The following is a 23,856-nucleotide window of genomic DNA, read 5'->3' on the forward strand; positions in this document are numbered from 1 at the left end:
CCAGCACCAGGTCACACAGCTGAGAAGGAGTGACTAAATTAGGTTGTATGGCATATTAGCCATGTGGGTAGTAGCTCAATTGTTATTTCTTTTATGTAATGATAAAGACTATTTGGTACAGCAAACCTTCAACTACACCACGATCTCTGGCCTGGGAATGGGAAAGTCAGCAGCATATAATCAGTTCTACTCAAATGAGTCAAAAACCTTATAACGTTACAGGTTGCATGTTAGCACAGTTTCATGTCGACGCCATATTTGTAGTTTTCAGCTCTACTTGTCATTGACTAATGGGCAAGTGGAAATTTTGAGCACCACTGAAAGAATCAAACCTGTATTTAAGCAAGCAAGATGCAGTTAGTGATAATGACAAAAAGCATGGTTAAAAGTTGTATTTATTTTTCAAGGTAATATTTCAAGCTGTAGGTTTCCTAAATGAGAATACTGCAAGTATGTTAAGAAGAACATATTAGGAATGTTTTTGAACCCTGCCCGCTGTGTATCTGTGCTAAAAAAGTGGTACATACACACCTCAAGCATTCGACAATGTATTTAAAGAAACAGAGTGAGGTAGGACTTCAGGTGTAATAGCAATTCACAGTGGTACGATGAGTCTCCTATGTGGTAATACTTTAAGACCTATTTGACTCCTTTTTTCACAAAAGGTATTAACTAGTGACATATGTTAATATACCTTCATAGTGAAAGAATAGAAGGTCTAATAACAATGCAACAGAATTCTACAGTGTCAATACATTTAAAAATAATCACGAATCAATTTTTTATTCTAAATAAGCCATATTCACATTTGAAATTGAGAACCGCCATTAAAGCATGATTTGGGTATTACCCAAATTCCATTCCAATGAGTATGTCACTAAAATTGGCTCATGTTGGCTCATCCTTGAAAACTAATTTCAGACCCACAAGTCTAAACTGGTATTTCAACCAAGGAAAAATTACTGAAACAAACCTGCAATCCTGAGATACGTTTAAAGCTTTACTCCATATTATATTTTGTGCTCCTGGTAGTTTTTGTTTGATTTGTAAACCTATTTTACGATATGTGTATTTATGTAATAAAAAAAAAAAAATCAGTTGTGTGTTCAACACCACCTTAAACAGAGGAGGAGCAACAATGTACAGTGCAGTTATCGATTAAAGTTTCCTGATCCACGAATGATGCAGACTGTGCAGATATTACTGACTAGCGTGTAACAATGCATAGCATACAGTTATCAGAACATGCCCAATTGTGCATACTTTTTCCAGTCTATATACAGATTGTCTATAGCATGCCCATGATCCTAGTTGATTAAATTCCATTGCAGCTAAAACAGAGATGGTTGTATAATTTCTTACAGTGGTAAAATAGTCTTTGGAATGTGTATTGCTATAATTGAAGTGAATATGCAGATTGTATTTTGTATTTAGATGATGAATCCCATGCATGATGTGGGGCAGAGACAGTAGTGCATTGCTACACCCCTGTACCTATGGTAGCCAACCCAGACAGTTTTGGTTTTACAGGAAATGCTCAGGAATTTAACAGCAAATTCTAGTCTAACATTGACAAAAAGAAAAATCTATAACCACTACTGAATTTCAAGTTTGGGGACTAAATTTTGCCAATTATAAGCTTGGCAAATAACCCCTATAGTGTTTCAACTGTTATTGAATTGCAGATCTTAATATCCCCAGATATAAATATATAGTTAGCTATTACTTGTTTATAAATATCTTTGTAAGGGCTTTCCAAGTTCGGATAACAGACTAACATGGGTGGATTGTGTAGGTTCCAGGGACGAATTTCATTTCACATCCTTTCCAGGTGACAGTTGACAATAACTCAGATCTTCACTTCCATTATTGATGGAGTTAAATAACCACAGCGTGTATACCCATTTGTTGGGCCAGTCATCTTAGCACCATAACAGAATAACGGGAAGGAAAGAGCGAGCACTCTATGAAGGGTTCAGGAATGTGCATTCGTGCTGGTTCCGGATTGGTGGCAGAGAGTAATTTGGGCATCACAGTAACAGTACCTTCTCTACTTTCTGTGAAGAAAAAAAAATCAAAACACAACATTAACCCTTGAATTATCCATACAAGAGTAAGTTGAGAGATACAAAAACAGACCATAAATTAGATTCTGGAATTTCTTAGAATTCATTTTATCAAAGACTCTTTCCTCATGCACTCTGACAGCTCAGGCCATTACTTTTAGAAAGGATGCATCCAAAACTACCTGCCATTTTCATTCAGCATAAAAGTTTTACGCACTGTACATTTTCTTCTCCACTGGATTAAAACAGTAGTAACAAGTGTGTTTTGCGAATCACCAAAATTAATACATCCCTCCTATAACCTCACCTCTGGCAACGACAGAAAAAGTAGGTGTTATAACAGCTCTACGTGGAATGAGGGGTGGGTTATGTTAATTACAATAATTTTAATATTTGGGTCCTCCCTGTCCTTCATGAGTAACGGTTGCAAAACCCATTCATATTTTTTTACTGCCACTATCCATATAGAAAATGAAAAAAAATAAAAAATAGGCACAAACACATATCTAGAGATTATTAAAGTGACACTACAGGCACCCAGACCTTTCAGCTCATTGAAGTGGTCTGGGTGCATAGTCCCAGGTCCCATAACCCTGCAATAGTAACTATTGCAGTTATTGAGAAACTGCAATAAATTAATATCCAGGATTAACTCTACCTACAGTGGCTGTCTACATACAGGCTTTCCTATGGGGGAAAACCTAATGCGAGCACAGCCATTGCCACCCAGGTGCTACCACAATTTATTTGAGGACAAAGTTAAAACAGCAAACGTTTCGAACAGCAGCAGCAGGACATTAGCATTGAGAAAGGGCTGCTGCTCAAAACGTTTGCTGTTTTAACTTTGTCCTCAAATAAATTGTGGAAGCACCTGGGTGTGCACACCTATACTGGATGCGCAGGACTCGTGTTTGGTTTTTGGTAGCTTTTTGAGAAGTCAGCTGACAGGGAGGATCGGATTAGCAGATTTCATGGCTCTCTGCACAGCCTCTGTTCTGATCAGAGCAGGAGTTTTTTGGATCTATAGTTCAAATGATCAGTTTTCAACTTCTGAAAGCTATTAGCTCCCAGAACATTTGCTGTATAATTAGGTTATTGTGTTGGTGCCTGGAATGTCCAATGAATCCCTGGACCCTCTAGGCAATTTGTGTGCTGCCTTATGGAGTAAGGGATTGTTCAGTTCGGGGGAATAACGCTAATGAGGGAGGTGTTGTGAGGGGAGGAGGTGTCCCCCTTTCATTTTAATCCTCTCTGCAGCACACCTCAATGCTCAGTCGTGTGCCTACAGTGTGATTATGTACCTGGTGTCTGACGAGAGGGATAGCTGTAGCTTACTGTGCTCTCGTCTGACTTGGGCACAAGTGATAGGGAGGCATCCGCAGTCTCTAGCAGTTTCAGTGGGTGACCAGTGCTGAAGCAAAATAATCTAAATTACACTTTGTTGTCCTTGCTAGCATCTCTTTGGGGGTTTGCATCATGGATTACACCCCATACTTCTGCTTTACTGGAAGAAGGGCACTCCAGGTTGATTAAAGGTGGTTACACCAGGCCCTGGCTTTGATCGGAGGCTGTCTCTGTAGTGCAACAAGCATTGTCCTTAAGAGTCCCGAGGTCCAGTCTTGTCCCAGCAGCGCAGAATTCTGAGGACAATTTTGTCTGAAATGCTCCACTAGGTTACATTGGTAGCACTTTAATTCAAGGGCTTTGCCAGAGGGAGCAGAAGTTCTGACCAGTTGTGTGTTAACAGGCCAAAGCACAACCCTGGTCAAGGAACTGCTGGTGGAGCGATTTTGAGGCGAGACTGGTTGCAGTGTAAGGGATACTCTAGTGTTCCGCTGGGTATGCAGGTGTCATCTGCCACCCTCTTCTACTGTGAGAAATTTGGTCTCTTACCCAGTCACTGACTGCTAAAGCAGTCAGCTGGAAAAACTGCTCCAACATCAAGCTGGAGTACAGCCTCTAATGTAGAAACTTGCTACCAGCTTGAGACTGCTTGGTATAGTCAGTATGCATATTCTCCATAAAAGTTCTGTTTCCTCTTTCACAGATACCTTCTGCCAATAGGCTTATGGAACATGTCAAACTCACGGTCCACGGGTCGCATGCGGCCCACAATGAACATCTTTGCAGTCTAGCAAATCTATTCATTACTATTAGGGGAGCAGAGGTGGGAACAATCCTGGACTGGTTCCAGGAGGTAGGGGGCGCCGTGAGGTGCATCTAGGGGTGCCCCCGGAGCAGTGCTTACGGTTAAGGCAGAGTAGGCACCGGCTGTCTCCACATTGCAGGTGCCTATTCTGTTGAAATTTACCAGGCCGGGGGGTGGGGGGGGGGGGGGGTAGCAAGCTGGTGGCAGTCAATGCCACTCAAAATCCTGCAAGTACCCATCAAGGTCTTCTTTCTGGGCTCCTACTACTTGAAATGCATTGAAGGGTAGTTTATTCCTCCTACTTCCAGTAGCGCTCTGTGGTGATTCAGCTTTCCCTTGTCTATTTTGTATTTCCGTTTGTGATATTTGATGGACTTGTTCATTATCTAGGTCCTGGATCTCCACTAGCACTTTGGTGACCTCTGCTGTAACCTGTCTCACCACATCCAAGCTGGGATTGGGTCTGTAGAAGATGTGCTCAAACCTCCCAAGATGCTGCAGAACTATTACTTTTCCTGTCACCTTCCATAAGATTGCCATCAGTAAGGTTTTAAATTTATTGCAGACAACCTGTTCCTCTGGGATCCAGCAGATCCAGGGTTGACCTCTTCAGCCAGCAGTAGGTCTGCGCCATAAGGAGGTGTCCTCACCATTGGGACAAGTCTTGGGTCCTGCAGATCAGATGCAGTCTCCATGACTTGTCCCAATAGTGGTCTGGAAACCCTTAGCAGAAAAGGGACATACTACAGTTTTTGACCAGTTGGTACAGGTGGTGATTGGTCCCTGATCTGTCTCGCTTTGGGGTTTGTTGCTTTACCTCCAGCACCAGGGACCCTAAACATCTTCCAAAGGGAACTAGATTGCTTTATTTTAAAACTGTGACATCCCTTTAACAATGCTTTATTCAACTTATTGTAAAAAACCGTGCATGCAACATAAAACATAAAAGCAACAATCAGGGCCAGCCCAAGACATTGTGCTGCTCCAGTCCAAGGATAAAATGCTGCCTTCTCCCTCATCAAAGCCACGCCCACCAAAATACAGTGTGTGTATAGTGGATGCAGAGAGTGTGTAGTGGATGCAGTGTGTGTATAGGGAATATATTGTGCGTGCTGATGATGCAGTGTGTTGGAGATGTAGAATAAGATAGGAGATGTAGTGTGTGTGCTGGTGATGCAGTCTGTCTAGGGGGTGCAGTGTAAGTGTGAAATCTTTTGGATGCAGTGCGTGCTTGGGATGTAGTTTGTATGTGTTTGTGCTAGAGTGCAGTGTGCGCTGGGGATGCAGGGATATCAAGCTTGATAAACACCTCTTAGTAGGTCTAAATGTTGTTTTGCCTTTTTGATCCAATAAATCTGCCTGTGGCTTTAATTCCGTGAGTGCCTGAAGATTTTTTCCTGTTTTATTATGTGTGTTTTAGATTTGCTGGTCCCGCTTCGGTGCACCCAGTTTTAAGTGGATTTGAGTGCGGTTCCTTTCTTCGGGTTCAAGATATGGGTGGGAGTCTGCCACTCCGACCTGGCCCAAACTCCAGAATTATAAGTACATTTCAGAGTTCCGGAACTTTAGTGAGAAACATGTGCATAGCCCCGAGTCCCCAGCCAACCGCAGGAATTCTCAGGGGCACACCCTGGAAGAAGGGCCGATCGGGAAAGACCCAGATTTTCCCAAACTGCCTATTATCCTGTTTGATAATACCAGGAATGGCAAAATGCTGCCCCTGTCAAAGGACCGCATGGGGCCATGACCCATGGACGGGAAGCCTCTGGCAAGAATACAATAAAATGTCACAGAAGGGAGAGTCAGGGGAAACCGGTAAAATCCAAATTGCAAAGCATGGTGTCTGAATTTCACATAAAAAAAGCAAGTCAGAGTCATGGTACTGCATTAAAGTCCATGGTCTTTGGGATCTAGACTTAACAGGTTGCAGTCTGTTAGTGTCACAAACTGTACTTACTGCATAAAAGCATTATAACCAAAAGCACACATTATTTGTATATTCTGCTGTTGTTTTTAATAGGCTATACTGCTAGTAATGTCATTAGGGCCTTTACAATTACCTAGAAGCAGTGGCGGCTCTAGACTTGGCGATGCCTTAGGCGAAACTCATACATGAGGCCCCCTACTAACACCATTAGGCGGCCGCCTAAAATCTCCTAATTAGAGAGCCGCCTCTGCCTAGAAGTAAGGTAGTTAAACAATTGTATCCATTTTTGAGAAGCACTGTATGTGACAAATTGTATTTTTGATTATATAATAATATTGTAAGATTAGGGATATTGTATGTGTCTAAAGCTTTCCATTCCCCTAATATTTCTATTAATGACAAATAAATGAAAAATAAAAAATTGTGTACATTTGCATAATTTTAATTTGTAGGCTTTTCTAAACTGCAATCTATACACAGAATTGCTGTTTAATCATGATTATGTGTTAGCTTTGTTTCAAATGTTATGCTAATTGTATTTTGAAAAACTATCTACTTCGTAGTGAATGGTTTAAGAGAGAATAGGTACAACTTTATTCTCCTGTCTTTGGTAAAATATTGAAACTTACCTCTATCTAGGAGCTTGCAGCCACTTTCTCTGATTCTTCAATCTCATTATACTCTGAAACAATAAAATGGAAACGTTCCTTACCTTTGTACTCACCAAATGTTTACGCACACTGTGCTCTCTCACATCTCTATTTGGCAAATACATTTTTTTTCATTTAAAAAACAAAACAAAAAACAATTATTTCCCATATCGATCAAATACGGAAATAAAGCACCTTGGCCAGTTAGCTGCAAAGTATGCGGAGAACAAACCAAGCCCAGACCGGCAAATGGGCAAATCAAACAGATCCCCAGTAGGCCACACTGGTATTGAGCTGAGGACTGGCACTTGAGATGATGGGCCACTGGGTTATATATAAGCTAGTCACCAGGTTTCTCATCTTCCTAAGGCCGCTGGGTAGCTATGCTGTAACATCTATAGGTCAGTGTATTCTGTATTAGCCTGATAATGGAGTTCTTGCAGTGTAATATGTGATAGTAAAGGAGCTTATTCATATGCTAGTGACATGGTTTCACACTGCAATTCAGAAATGATCAGTGTTCCATGCAGGAAGCAGCACAGGTCTCTACTGCTCCAACGTAATGGCTGCAGGGAAAATATGTGGGTGGCACAAGAAGGTAGATATGCGGGTTGGGTCAGGATGGGATGGGCAGAGTATAGTGTGTTCAGGGCATTTTTATTTTTTTTCTTACCGATCTAGGAACAGGGGAATGTTTTGAAGGTTTCCCTTGGTTTTAAGGAATCAATGAGTCCCAAACATCTTTTTACCTGATCCGCCATTCACAGAGCAGGCATTTTACTGTCAGACATACATCACAGAAAATGAAGGGAAAGTCGGTGAGTAGTCTTAGACACGTACGACAAAAACAATTTCTAGATATCTATTAAACATGGGAATAAAACACCTTTTAGCTGCAAAGTATGCTGAGAACCAACTAAGCCCAGACAGGGAAATGGGCAAACCAAACAAATCCCCAGTAGGCCATAAAGTTAAAAACACACCTTCTGTAACCTGTAAAGTCTCTTCAACAATCTCCTCTGGTTTCCTTGCCGAGAGCTCAGCCCAGTCATCTGTAGGTGAAGCCAGTTCCTCTACTGCTGAAGCCAGGTCCTCCAGGACATTGTCTGAAACTGCCTCTAGTACTGGAGAAGAAGAGCCACCTAATACTTCTTCTGTAACTTCAATTATTTCTTCCACTGTAAAAAAACAAAAACAAAACCCAGGTACTTTTTTTAGTCTAACATACTCACATGAACGCTGAGACAATGGACTTTAAGCATGTCTACCATTTCAATTACTATACAAGATAAACCAGAAATTATTAGAAGAGTGCAGCTTATAGAAAGCCTGAGCTTGATGGCCAAAATATTAGTTATCAAAGTTTAACAGTGACCTAGCTAGGGAGAAGATAAGGAAGTTAAGTCCAAAATACAAAAATACATTAGATTATTAAGACTATAGTAAAACAGAACATAAAAAACACAAGTGTCTCTTGGAGATTGAAATTATTTTGTGATTGGACACCGGCTAGTTTAAGGAGCCGAACAATTTTAGAATTTTTGACTTCTAACCTGGGGTCTGCCTTGCACTGCTCTGTGCATTGACTACAGCCATCAGAGATCTGGTGAGCCAAGTTAGCTCTCGGAGCTAAGCTAGGCAGTGTTTGCTTTAGCAGAATGGCTGAGAGAAATCAGCACATGCTGAAAAAAAGCCAACAGATCGCACTCTTTGCACCCAAATATTTATTGAAACTGCTATGTTTACAATAGTGTTAATCCAGCCTCTAGTGGTTGTCATTGACAGCCGCTAGAGGCGCTTCTGCGCCTCTCACTGATTTTCACAGTGAGAAGATGCCAGCATCCATAGGAAATCATTGAGAATGCTTTCCTATGGACTGGTTGAATGTGCGCGCGGCTCTTGCCGCGCATGCGAATTCAGCCGATGACGGCCAAAGGAGGAGGAGAGTCCCCAGCGCCGGGCTGCTTTAACCCCCTTCCTCCCACTTCAGCCCGGCGGGAGGGGGACCCAGAGGGTGGGGGCACCCTCAGGGCACTATAGTGCCAGGAAAACGAGTTTGTTTTCCTGGCACTAAAGTGGTCCTTTAAGTATTATTTATTAATTAAGGTGTACTGCTGCATCTACAAACAGATGTTCCAAAAAGGGAAGTATATGTCTAGCAAGATACTTTGATGAAGTAAGAGAAATATATTTTGCAAGCTGATCAAATATGTTATAAAACAATGTCCACAATTAAATGAAAGATATACAATTCTATTTTTAGAAAGTAGTGATGTGTAGATTTGGTCATGACCTGTCTACCTTGTGACCATGAACTAATTTTTGTCTATAATCATTAATATTTGCTAAATTGCAGACCAAGGACAGTCTGCAGCCGTGAGTAATCCCCGGGGAAGAATTTCTGCCCTAACATATCTGCTTATAAATTTCCCCCAAAAATCTGGCAAAGAGATCTACATGTGGGATATTTTTGTATGCATGAGATGCAGCAAAATATATTTTTTTTTTTTAGTGGAACATACAAAGCATGTGAAATTTACTATTAAAATTCAATATGTATATGCGTTTCCAAAAAAAAAAGTACTGAGAAATTCAGCAGAGGTTAAATGATAAAATGGCGTAGGGAAATACTAAAATTTTCATATACTAAAAAAGCCCAGAATGCTTTATTTTGCAAATGTTGTGCAGTGATTCGAGTAAAGTGCATTTGGGGGCTGCTATTTTGTTTCAAAAAAGACATGGGCCCAATAAATAAATAAAAAATAAAAAAAAAAAAGTTACAATTTAAAAACTAAAATTGTCAAGTTAGATCGTAGAAGAATAAAAAAAAGTTTATTTTTATTTTATTATTTTAAATAAAGTGGATATTGTGACTATAATGCCCCTTTAAATTAGTTAATGAATACATCTCACTTTAGTTAAAAACCCTAATAGTATGTATGGGTGCAGTTTTAAGAGAAATCCTTAAAATATGGTGGATCGTTTCCAAACACTAAAAGGTTAAATAAAAAGTAAACTATTTTGCAATAAGGTTGGAATTTGGCTTTTCAGGGGACTGTGTGTGATCCGTTGTGTCTGCATTCCTCAAGTTATTACATTCAAAATATGTTATTCTGTCATAAAAGCACATTTCTCCCCAATGTGATTCCAGATAGTGGTGTTGAATTAGGGGATTTAAAATTGATTCTTACACTGACAATATACATTTTAATATTTACATGACCACTTTGCACAGGATTAAATCAAAGCAGTCTTGTGCTAAACTACCAGCTTTATAACAAGTGAAAAATGCTGAGTGCACATCAGTTCCCAGGCACACTCAATGAGAGAGACCTTACAGCTGTAACCATGCAGCCAGTACAGATTCTTACTCTAATACGGTCTGTCGCTCGCAGATATCCACAGAGAGCTGACTCAGAGGAGCCTAGTGAAGCCAATATAATGTAACATGGCTGGTGTAATCCTGCTGGAATTTGCCTGCAGTGATTAAAGCATTTGTGATTAGCAGCAGTCCCGGATACTGAACTCTGTCTGCACAGCACCAATATGCTATATAATCTGAGCTTCACTCTAACAGAAGACACTGATGAAAGATTAATATAACTGCAGTATATAGAGAGTCAATACGGTAAAGGGGAAAAATAATCAGGCTGATTGCATGCACTGGAAGAAGTTTCATTTTCATACTTTCTGTAATTTTCTTTTCCTGATCATTCACCGTGACAGCATTAACAAATGGGTTGACAGCTCCCCTCGCAGCATAAAGGGCAGGAATCGGAACCCTGAAATGAATACAAGTAGAACTGCACCCTACCTATCAGGTAGACTGTGCACAGAGTTCTACAAGAATGCAGCCCTGGTGAAGCATGGAGACAATTTCTCTTATTCCTGATCATGGCAGCATTATCTAATAAATATATTCATATACATAGCGGAAGAGACAGAGAGATCACAGAGGCTGCAGGTCAGAAAACCAATGGTATTGCCATTTAATCACAGGGGCCAGCCTGAATAAATACAGTGCAATATAGGAAATAAGTTAAAGATAAAAAGTCTTATTACATGTCTTGGCTAATACAAGTCTAACTCCTGGAATTAGCAATAAATACCTTTCTTACAAGTATCTTTCTTCAATTTGCTATGGGGATACAGTAAGAAGAATTATTAAAAGAGTAGCTTCAAAAAACACAGCCTGATATAGATATTTAGGCAAAATTGACAGAAGCAAATTGGCTTCTTTCAGTGGTGGAACAAATGTAGAGAGGGTGCAAGGAATATTTTGGGACCCCCTCTATTGTAAGGTGGGCCAAAAGGTAGACCCTCAACTGTCGTACAATTCCCACAATAATTTGCCAGATGAGGATCTACCATTTGGCTATTCTTGCAGAAACGGTGTCATATTTGCGAGCATTATCTGTAGGTGTTTTTACTATGTATTTTAAGCTGTTGGATACTAAGCTACTGCTGCTGTAAGCGCGGTGCTTTATCTTTGTGTTTGATTATCTGTAGGTGTGTTAATATAGGGTGTATTTGTGTAAATATCAGCGTTTCAAAATGCAGTTGTGTTTGAACGTACTGTTCCCATTTACCCCCTTACACACTTTATACACACACACACACTTTGCGGTAGTAACATCACTGCAAATGTGTGATTTCTGTTGGAAAAGCAAACCTTATGACTGGTGTGCAGATTTTTGTTTAACATTGTATTAACTATCCACAGACTTCAGGTGGAAGGGGTTTTAAATCACAATTTTTACATATACATTTAACCATTAACTACATAAATTATTTGAGAGACCTGCCTGACAACCCAGGCAGACATTCCAGAGAATTAAATTGGCAAGCCCTATATTTAACCACATAGCTTTCCAAAACACCATAAAACTTTTACATGGGATGGGGGGGGGGGGGGGGGGGGGGTATTGTTCTAGTCTGACTTCACAGAACACAAATATAAGTTAAAAAAAATATATATATATATATGGATCACAATGCTATTACCAGTAAAAGTGCAGTTTTTGTCTAAAAAATAAAAAATAATTATAAACAAATACAAACGCTAACTTTGGCAAGCATTTGTGGCCCATTTTGAATACCCTGGGTTGTCTACTTTTTCAAATGTCATGTCAAGGTATCTGGGTCAGCAGCGCTGGGCGAGAGGCTCATGAGCCACCTTCCCCAGCGCCGGGCCTATCCTCAAGGCGCACAAAGGTCGGGGCGCCGAGAGGATCCCTGTCACAGGGGGGCCGGGAGGTGGCCATCTGGCCACCTCAGGGCGCCCCTGAAGCTGTGCGCTAGGTTAGGCAGAGGTGCCTGCTCTGCCAACAAATCCCAGGGTAGAGAGGGGGTAGAGAAGGAAGGTGGCGAGGGAGGCGATTTTTGAAGTCTCTCACTCCTCCCTTGCACACCCACTGATGCCGGGAACCGGAATATCACATAATTCCGGCCCTGGCATACTAAACAGCGCGCTGGAGGAGTGAGAAGCTGCCCCACACTGGACCCCAGGGAGGTGAGTGTTTGACTGTCAGAGTGTGTGTGTGTGTGTGTGTGTCTGCAAGAGCGTGAATGACATGAGGGGGGGGGCGGCAAAATGGATCTTTGCCAAGGGCGGCAGAAATCCTTGCACCGGCCCTGCCTGTAAGTTTGCAAAAACCCATACAACCTGTACACTGGGGGCACTGCTGAATGCGGGAGACGTTGCTGAACACATATTGGGGTGTTCTTTGTCAGTAAGACATAACAGGAACTGAGAATCCATGCCTAAAGTACAATGCCTGACTGCAGAGCGGGACAATCACACGTATCTGTTGCTCCTGCACTCTACCGCACAAAGAACTGATTCCCGCTGAGCAGAATCTGTAACCCGATTCCTCTTGGCTCCCTGGCGACTCTGGACACCGGGGCCTACACGATGATACCAATCCCGAGGTTCTCCGCACTGTTCCCGGTCGCCCAGCCGTTGAGGCCTACACATGTGGCGGACGCGGGGGAGATGGCCGCTCTCCCGCCGTCCCGAAGCAGTACGAGACAATGCGTGAGCCACCGTTCCCCCCCCTCTATGGACCGGAGGGGGTTATCCCGGTCCCCACTACTCTGACACACACTGCCATGAGGACTGCAGCTGCCCACCCAGGCTGGGGCCTTGAAAGCGCCGAGCCCAGCAACATGGCGGATGCAGCACCGAGGCCTCCACCCACACAACCCCAACTTACCAGCCTGGACCTGATTTTCCAGAGATTCTGGGTCTGGCTGGAGAAACTCCTCGCCAGCATCTCCCCCGCTTACGGAGGGAAGAAAGGGAGGATGGTGAAGAGGAGACGGAGCGGACCGATCCCGGGTGAAGCATGCACCCCTACCCCCGCTAAGACCACTGTCAACCCACCCGAGCCAAGGGTCACAAGGAGGCACCCTCCAAAGCTTCAGCCACCTCGCCGGAAGTCTTCCCACTGGCAGTGAAACACCGAGGCCATCTGCAGCGCCCGTTCAGGGAAAGGCCCGGCTCACATGTATCCCCAAGCCTGTGGCACACGGATCATGCAAATCACTAATGCCGATATACTCAACGAACATGACGGTTTAGCTCATCACATAACTATACAACTCTGTAACTCATCTTTTTAGACCGTGACTTCATTACTTTAAAAAAAAAAAAAAATACTGTGCAAGTACGAATGTATACCCCATTGTGACTAATTTGGTTTAAAGATTCATTTTATTTGCAAAAGACTGGCACGGCGATGGGGACCAGGTTCGCGCCCAGCTATGCCAACCTCTTCATGACGGAATGGGAAGAGAGAATGGTATGGAACGGACATGGCTGGGCGTTATATTGACGATCTCCTTTTTATTTGGAAAGGCCCTATTTCTACGGCCAAATTATTTTTAGACTTCTTAAACACTAATAATGATGGTATAATTTTAAAAGCGGATTTTAGTAAGACAAATGTAACCTTTCTGGATTTGGATATTTTCATTCACAATATGAAAATTAATACAAAAACTCATTTTAAACCGGTTCACGTTAACAATTTTATTGGAAGAGACAGCTGTCACTATAGGAGTTGGCTCGATGGTATTCCTAAAAGCCAATTCCTTAGATTAAAAAGAAATTGCTCAGATGTTGAAACATATAAAATCCAGGCGAATATGATGACGAATAAATTTATTGAAAAAGGCTATGACGAAGAAAAAATTAAAGGAACCCTGGAAAATATTACTAGTCTAGAGAGAAAAGACCTCCTAACCCAAAACAAGGGTCCAAAAAACAGTAGAAATAATGGGACAGATTTTATATTGCCTATTGTCCTTGACTACAATAATAAGAATAAACAAATAAAAAAACTAATCCAGAATAATTGGCACCTCTTGAAGGAAGATCCCATATTAGGAAAAATTATCCCAGACCGTCCAAAAATTATATTTAGAGGAGCCCCAAACCTGAGAATGCATCTCACACAAAATTACACAAAACAAAAAAAGTCTGAAGTAATCAACAATTTTATGAAACACAAAAATGGATTTTTTAGATGTAACTGTTGTGTAGCATGCAGAAAAACTAGTAAAGCTGACCGATGTATTTATAATTTTAAATCAAATAACACAAATAAAAGCTATAATATTAAGGACACAATTACATGCATGAGTAAAAATGTCATATACCTACTAGAGTGCCCTTGCGGACTTCAATATATAGGAAGAACAATAAGACCATTGAAAATCAGAATTGGAGAGCATTGCCGCAACATAGAAAAAGGACTAAAAACTCACCTGGTATCCTCACACTTTGAGCTACACGGCAATGATCCACGTCACCTAAAATTTATGGGTATTTCAAAATTATCAAAACACTGGAGAGGTGGTGATATAATTAATAAATTGGGCAAAAAAGAAATGGAGTGGGTCTATTTTTTAGACACGCTCCACCCAAAAGGTTTAAATGCAGAGTTTGACCTTTTTAACTTTTTATAGTATTTTTTACATTTTTATCACCTCTGCATTTTCTATTTTATATTTTTTATGCTTATATTTATATTTATTTTTATTTATTTTTTACCCTCCCTTTTCTATATTTTTTAAAAAGTGACACACCACCTCTTAAGTACCACTCTAAGAACTCTTATGCATGGTTCACTTTATGCATGGTATTTTATAACTATGTCCATTGCTTTATATTTATATTTGTATGCATTTTTTTTATATATATATAAAAAACATATGTTGGCCACCTTTTTAGATATGTGCCCCTTTTGTCTCTTTTATAATAATATCTACCCTTTATGTATTTATATACATGCACATGTTTTAATAGTCATATATATCCTCATTATCTTTGTCTTTTCAAATGTATGCCATAGGTACTTGTAATATTATTATAATATCTATTTACTATGTTTATTCTTTTCTCTCCGTATAAACTATATTCTATTTCGGCAAATTGCCGAACTACTAATCCCATAGTACTGTGCACGGCGATATGTCACTTCCGGGTGACGTAATTATACCCATGTGAAAGTGGACATTATGAACTATATGCCCCATAAGACACTAGGAGCTACGTCACTTCCGTGTTGCGTTCAACACAAACAGAGGGAGACTACATGTCCCAGCATGCCACGGAAGGCTATGATGACGTCACTTCCGGGCGACGTGCGCGACCCGGAAGTAGGAAACGAAAACACACCAGGACTTAATTCTATCAATCAGGAACACCTTTATAAGCGGATTTTACTCAAACTCGGACTTAATACTTCTGAAGAAGCCCTAGACTGGGCGAAACGCGTTAAGTAATAACAATTTGTTTTATTATATATTTTATATCTAAATAAAGTTATAGTTTTTACTATTTTATTTGCTGTTCCTGATTTTCCTGAATCCTGATATATCCTGATGTATATCCGTTGGTGGGGATTATACCACCGTATGCTGTACACACTAGAGCAAGATATTTGCTCTGAAATCTGTAAGTAGGATATTTTTCCTTTTCTTACCAATATTGTTTTCAAAACACACTATACTATTGGATCGTATCTCTATCTTTTCCATATACTACTGTGGAGGATTGGACCGTGCACTGCATCACCACTTGATATCCTGAGACGGGGATTGTACCGTCTAGGCGCTATACGGCAGAGCTCTGAGTAGCTCTGCAAAGTGTGAGTTAGTCTTTTATAAGCTTTTACTACTCCTATTTGCCTGATATACTGCACTATTATTGTTTTGTATTTTCTATTGAAGGTTCCATACATCTACTGTTATAGAACACTTTGTATGTATACATCTTTATTATTATCACTTGTACTATTTGGGCGCGGTTTGCCACTTTTTTCTTTGATTGTTTCACTATTTTGAGTAGGCGCTGGGAATTCCTACTCGGTTCACTGCTGCCCACCTCTAGTTTATTTAGTGAGCGCCTATTCCCTTTGTTTTTTGTGTTCCCATTGTGACTAATGTCTGAATAGCATGAGGATTGCCTTTGGGGTACCCCGTGCAAGTCTGTTACTCCATATGCACTGCAAAATAAAAATAAAAAATGACTACCCAAAAGTTGACAAAGACTGGTGGTAGAATTAGTGCATAGAAAGTGTTAAAATACAACCATTTGAAATACCCTAGGGTGTCTTTCTTTGCAAAAATATATGGTTTGATGGGGGGAAATTACATTGGCCGGCTTCAAAAATGTCCCAAATAGGACATGGGTGCATGATGACTAGCTGTAAAAATTCCAAGTTGGAAAACTGGAACGCGCACCCGCCAAATAAGGTATTTTAGCCACCAGAGAAGCCAACACACCGATACATGGGTGATATCACTGTACTCTGGATATGTTGCTGAACACATATTGGGCTGTTATTTGGCAGTAACCCTTAAAGTTCTCAGTACATCTATTCTTAAATTGCTATGTGTGTAAAAAAAAAAAAAACACAATTTTTTTTTTCATTTGGCGTAGAATGGTGGTAAAATGGTTGCATGGGGGCGTGGCCTGACACCGAGCTGCATGGACGCACTCTAACGAAGCTCCTGCTAACCGGGTGATTCAGGGCTCAAATAATCGGTCTGCAAACAATTTAAAGCATACTTACCGGCACTCGACCTGTTGGAGATGTCGCAGAGACAAAAAACTAAAACAGCAAAAGCTGATCGAGCCTCCTTCTTCTTAACGAAAACGGCGACATCACACATGCAAGAAGGCCGCAACTTACAGGAAGATGGCGGCGCATCTCGATCCGTAGAAGTCCCTCCTACATCCCCGATGTCCTCAGGAGCAGGACCGGAGGATAGCCCGCTCACAACTACCGTCATGAAACGCATGCTGTCGGACCTCACGGATACCATCCAGAGGAACATGGCGACGCAAATGCAATCTCTCACAGCAGACCTCAGAAAAGAGATACTGGAGGTAGGCCAGCGCACAGCTCAAATGGAGCAAAAGATGGACGACTTCGCCGAGGCACACAATGGTCTCGCTGTAAAAATACAAGAGCTGGACACTATTCTACAAGACCATGCGGTCAAAATGGCCGATATGGAGGACCGATCGAGGCGTAATAATTTACGCATCCGCGGCATTCCGGAATCAGTACTAAATCCAACTCATACCTGCAAGATCTCTTCCAGGCGCTGTCACCGGAGATTCATCCAGACCAGCTCATTATCGATCGAGCGCACAGACTAAGAAGGCCGAAACATCTCCCCAGCTCCACCGCGAGAGATGTGATAGTAAGAGTACACTTCTACCACGCTAAGGAGAGGCTGGTCAGAGCGTCCCGCAATCCAGGTATGCCAGATCCCTATCAGGACTTAAAAATCTTCACAGACCTGTCAGCTGCTACCCTACAGTTTCGTAAAAGCCTGACCCCCCTTACGACAACTCTACGAGCAAAAGGGATCATATACCGTTGGGGATACCCTGCTAAGCTGCTCATTCAGTACCAGGACTCGCTTCACGCGGTAAATTCCCTGCCGGCTGGCAAGGAAAAATTCAAGATATGGGGACTGCCAGTTGCTGTACCGAGTGACCCTAATCAACCTAAGGTGCCTCGGATGTCGCCGGAATGGACCCCTGCCTGAAGTAGAGAATGGACATTGCAGCGAGAACTACCTCTCCTCCCAGTAGGGAGTGTTAAGTATACCTGTCCTCGATTGCTTTATTCCAGCAGCCCTTATTATCTATATGTTATTAGTTAAATAATAGTATAATCTGTTATGTTCCTTTTCTTTTCCCTCTTCCCTATCTCGTGATGTAACTCAGGGAGGAAAGTTTGCGGCTTCTAGAAAGCCTCTACACTCCTAGAAACAGAGGGTTTTGACCAGGTGCAAACTGAGAAAATAAAAAAAAAAAAATGTATAAAAAAAAATAAAAAAAAAAAAGGGGAAAAAAGGAAATAAATAAATAAATAAATAAATGAATAAAATAAATAAATCAATAAATAAAAATGACAAAAAAAAAAATAAAAAAAAAATAATAAGTTGCCAGACACCTCAGAGTGTATACATTGTAGATACAGCTAACATCTCATGCCAGGCTAGTAGCCCTGAAGGCCACCAGTGAGCCACCCTAACATCAGGCTCATTTTATGTACCCCCTACATTGCGACCAAGGTCAGCTTGGCGCGCTTCAGCTCTCTCGTGTAGAGCTCAAGAGGGGTTTCTACCCCTTACCCCACCCCAAGTTTATCCCCTCCTTGGTTCCCTCTTTCACCTACCTCCCCTGGTTTACATTAGCAGACTATAAATTAATATGGGACACAGTACCCTACAAGAGACGTATAATAAAACCCTACTGGAACAACCAGTTCAATATGTCCGCGATTTGCTTGTCATCTAGAGACCATTGTATGATAGACGAAAAGAAGGTCTTCTCGCTAACTTTAGTTCACCCATATTCAACATATGCTATAGCGAAATCTGTACCCAGTTACCATAAGAGTAATAACGTATAATGTGAAGGGGTTGAATACCCCAGGGAAAAGGTGTTTATTGCTTAAAGACCTGATCAAAGCTAAAATAGACATTGCATGTATCCAAGAGACCCACTTTAAGAAGGGCCATACACCTAAGATTTTTCAGAAACAATTCCCAATACAATACCATGCGCTATCGACAACCAAAACTAAGGGCGTGTCTATCCTCATACATAAAGATGTGGCATTTACTGTACAGAGGCATCATATAGATCAACAGGGTAGATTCATAATCCTGCAGGGCCTCATCAATGCAGTCCAATATACGCTGGTCACGGCATACTTCCCTAATGAGAATCCCAATCAATACCTTAAATCTCTTTTAACAAAAATAGACCAATATCGCCAAGGTAAACTAGTGTTATGTGGCGACTTTAACTTCACCCAAGCACCCCTAGACAGATCGACCCAGTGGGGAAGTAAGACCCGTGCATCTCAAGATAAGACCCATAAGACCATCTCCAAGACAATCTCGTTACACGACCTCTATGATGCCTGGAGAACCCTCAATCCTGGGACTCGAGATTATACCTTCTACTCGAGGGTACATAATTCGTATTCTCGAATTGACGGGTTTTTTGTAGATAGAGTGACCTTGCCTTATGTCTCCGATTGTCAGATTGGCGAGATAACGTGGTCGGACCACAGCCCGGTCATACTAGTGCTAAAAGATGACTTCCAATACAAGGGGAAAGGCACTTGGAGATTAAACGACTCCCTACTGAATGACGAGAAATTCACCGCTACCATTGAGACTGAACTCATAAACTACTTTAAATTTAACGCTGTCCAAGAGACACCGGCCTCCACTGTTTGGTCCGCACATAAGGCGGTGCTTAGAGGCCTGTTTATCAAACGAGCTTCACACGTTAAACGAATCCAAGATTCGGCACTATTAGAATGCCACACGCAGATAGCACGACTCTCAGCATTAAACAAAACGCAGCCCACCGTAGCAACAGGGAAGGAACTCACCCACCAATATGATAAACTGAGAGATTTGACAGCAGATAAAACTAGGAGACTGCTCCATAAATTAAAGGCTACGGCCTACCACCAGAGCGGTAAAGCTACTAAACTGTTGGCAGCAAGATTACGCAACAACTGCAATGTACAAAAGATAGCACACCTTATAAATGATAGGGGTCAAAAAATATTAAATCCCAATGACATTTCTCAAACATTTGCGAGATTCTATGCCAAGTTGTACAACTTACACCTTCGGACTGATACATACAGTCCAACTATAGATAGCATCAACAAATACCTCAACCAGACACCTTTGCCGCAAATCACCCCTGAACAAGCCACAGCACTCCAGCAACCCATAACCTTAACAGAAGTCAGTGCAGCCATCAAGTCCTTGCCTTTGGCAAAATCACCCGGTGCTGATGGTTTCACCAATGCATATTATAAGAAATTTACAGACACATTGGCACCCCACCTATTACGAGTCTACCAACAAGCCTCCCTGTCCGGTTCCCTGCCCCCGGAGATGCTGCTGGCCACAATTATCACCATTCCCAAACCCGGTAAACCCGCAGATGAATGCAAGAATTTCCGTCCGATCTCCCTCCTTAATACGGACGCCAAAATCTATGCTAAAATAATCGCAAACAGATTGAGCGGCTTACTGCCAGGACTGATCTGCGATGACCAGACAGGGTTCGTCAAAGGGAGACAAGGCTCGGACAATACGTACAAATTGATGCATACACTGGAGCAGCTCCGGAGGCCTAGCCGGGGGGGTCTGCTATTAGCCTTAGATGCGGAAAAGGCGTTTGACCGCCTCGGCTGGGCCTTCTTGAGACAAGTTCTAGCGAAATTTGGTTTCCCCCAACAGACCATCACCCAAATTTTTGCACTATATTCAGCTCCCAAAGCCAGAGTTCTACAAGCCGGGTTCCTTTCGGACCCTTTTGAGCTGTCTAATGGGACCAGGCAGGGATGCCCACTTTCTCCTTTGCTATATGTGTTGGCCCTGGAGCCGCTCTTGGTTGCAATAAGATCTCATCCCAATATTACAGGTATCCAAATCGGATCTAGAGAAGTTAAAATAAGTGCTTTCGCGGATGACATCCTTCTCTACATAACTAGGCCATCTGTATCCCTACCTCATATCATGTCCCTTATACAGGACTATGGGGCACAATCTTACTATTCCCTTAATACCTCCAAAACCCAAGCACTTAGTATTGGTGTACCGGTTAGCGAACTGCTAGGCCTAAAAGGAATGTACCCCTTTGAATGGCGAAAACATGACATTACTTACCTTGGGCTTCTATTTTCTAAGAAACAAACGGAGCTTTATACGGGCAATCATGTTAGAATTTGGAGGGAATGTATCTTACAACTTAAACGATGGTCCCCCCTCTATTTAACGTGGACGGAAAGGATTATGGCACTGAAGATGTCTATCCTTCCCAAATTACAGTATATTTTTAGAACTCTCCCGATACCCGTCCCGCGCTCCTTTTTTAAACAGGTTCAAAAAGATGCGGATAGCTTTATCTGGGCGGGTTCTAGACCAAGAGTGATCAGGAAACTCTTACAAGCTCCTAAAAAGTTAGGAGGGCTAGGACTACCTGATGTGCAGGCCTACTATCACGCATCCATATTGTCCTCATTGCTCCCCCACCACACGGACAAGACACCCCCTCAATGGGAGATAGAAAAACACTTGCTGAAGCCTTTCTCGCTACCCAACATTATGTGGCTTCCGAAAGCCTATCGCCCGACCTTGCCACTCCCATCTGACTTAATCGACTTAAAGCTACAAATATGGGATAGACATAGAGCAACACTTAGCTCTCCCACTAAACTCTCCTTAGCAATGCCAGTGGCTGCTCTCCCGTATTGCATACCTACCTTTCATGCCAACCCTTGGTTAGAAAACAAGCTAACGCACCTGTATCATATCCTCCAACATGGGGCACTAAAAGCATTCTCCACGTTGAGAGACACAAATAAACTCCCTCTAACCTCGCAATTCTCATACATACAGTTGAGTTCATTCCTCCACAAACCAGGGAACACTGGTGAGAAACTGCTAACGGAAATGGGACAACCCACGCTGTGGGAACAAATATGTATAAATGGGTCTTTGCCACTCACATGTAAACCGACCTCCATGTGTTACCGACTCATAGCTGATACTATGTCATTTCCTACTACTACCATAGCGCGACAATGGAATGTAGACCTGGGAGAGTCTATCTCCCCCACACAATGGAATACCTTATTCCAAGACATGAATCAGCTACTTACATCCACCTCCCTAGTGGAACAACAACGTAAGACTGTGTATAGATGGTACATGGTACCCACACGTCTCCATAAATTCTACCCTAACAGCTCCCCCATCTGTTGGAGATGTGGGATAATGAGAGGCGATGTCCTCCATATATGGTGGCACTGTCCAACCCTTAAACCGTTCTGGACGGAGGTTCACTCATTCCTGCGCAGCCTGACAGGCACCTTTATACCATTCACGCCCCAGGTGTGTATCACACTACTCCTCCCACCCGGAACTCCAAGAGCAATGAGAAAACTCATGTATCATATTCTCATCTCCGCTCACAAGGAGATCGCAAGAACATGGAAATCTAATGTATGCCCGTCCTTCTCCAAAACTTTAGCTGCCCTGATAGAGCAAAGAGCATACGAGGGAGCATACACTAAGTTGTGGCCTCCATCTCAGACCTCTGTAAAGGCATGGGAGATTTGGGACACATGGAGATCGGGTCAATTGAGTTAATCCCGGTTGAAGGGAAATATGGATATTATGTATAAATATGCACATTGTCTATCATTATTCATCTGATCATTACTGGCTGTTCGGCACTGTAAGAACAATTGTTGTACAAATTCTATGCCCATCGCAAAATATATTCTGCTACCCCCTTCCCCCCCACCTTTTTCTTCTGTACCCTCTCCCCCGTTCATAATCTATGTCGTCGTTACGACATAAAATACCAATAAAAATTGTCAAATTTAAAAAAAAAAAAAAAAATGGTTGCATGAAAAGAGTCAAAATAACCCAATACCTTAGGTTGTCTTCTTTGAAAAAAAATATACACATGTGAAGGGTTAGTCAGGGATTCCTGACAGATATCAGTGTTACAATGTAACTTTAACAGTTCATTTTGAAGAAAAAAAAAAAATGGTTTGGAAATAGCAAAGTGCTACTTGTACTTATAGTCCAATAACTTTCCAAAAAAAGCTAAGAACATGTTAACATTAAGTATTTCTAAATTCAGGACAAAATGTAGAAACTTTTTAGCATGGGTGTTTTTTGGGAGTTGTAGATGCGTAACAGATTTCGCAGGTCAAAGTTCGGAAAAGTGTGTTTAAAATGTTAATCATATTTTATAATTTATTGTATAATAAATTATATGATATGATGAAAATAATGGTATATTTAGAAATACCATTAAATGGCGAGAAAAACGGTATACAATATGTGTGGGTACAGTAAATGAGTAAGAGGAAAATTACAACAAACAGCAGAAATGTAAAAACAGCCATTGTCCTTAATGGTAATATTTAATTGAAAAAGGTCTGGTCACTAAGGAGTTAAATGCAGTGGTGTGTACGTACTGTTCCCATTTTAATGCAGTGGTGTGTTTGAATAAATTCTTGTGTTGGCATTTTAATGCATGTGTGCATCTGAGTAGTGTTGGTGTTTGAATGCAGGACTGTGTGTGTATATGTGCTTTCATCCCAGTATACAAGATAATTTACAGATTGTTTTAGCCACCTTCCTGTTTCCATACCTTTTGGGTCCAGGAGGGTTAATTCCCTAGGATCTAGCTGCAGGGTAAGGCCGATGGGAGTCTCACCCTCTCAGTCTACTTTCCCCACCTCGTCTTCTGACCTGTTAAAGGGCTACTGTGCCTGGCCGGCCCCTGACCTAGCCACACTGGCTCTATTGCCACCTGAGTTCTTTCCAATACAAAGAATATACACACAATGGACAGCACTTCAAAAGTGAATCCCAAAAGTCTGTAAGTTTCACCATACCTGGGGATATTTATCAAAATGTTATGAAAAGTGGCGGGTAAATGTAATCATTATGTTGATCGTATTGATCTAAAGTGAT

The 23,856-nt window shown here is 41.7% G+C and overlaps 1 protein-coding gene across 1 annotated transcript in view; it reads right to left on the reverse strand.

Moving 5' to 3' along the window:
* Positions 1 to 381: 381 nt before the first annotated feature.
* Positions 382 to 23,856, reverse strand: part of MGARP (mitochondria localized glutamic acid rich protein) — a 43,922-nt gene continuing 20,447 nt past the window's right edge. The window contains exons 5-7 of the mRNA XM_063458441.1: positions 7,776 to 7,970; positions 6,772 to 6,824; positions 382 to 2,057 (exon numbers count right to left, since the gene is read on the reverse strand). Coding sequence (XP_063314511.1) covers positions 6,778 to 6,824; positions 7,776 to 7,970 — 242 coding nt within the window. The 3' untranslated portion in view covers positions 382 to 2,057; positions 6,772 to 6,777. The remainder of the gene's footprint in view (positions 2,058 to 6,771; positions 6,825 to 7,775; positions 7,971 to 23,856) is intronic.

Source organism: Pelobates fuscus, chromosome 6, assembly GCF_036172605.1.
Source record: "Pelobates fuscus isolate aPelFus1 chromosome 6, aPelFus1.pri, whole genome shotgun sequence".
In the NCBI taxonomy this organism is placed as follows: Eukaryota; Metazoa; Chordata; class Amphibia; order Anura; family Pelobatidae; genus Pelobates; species Pelobates fuscus.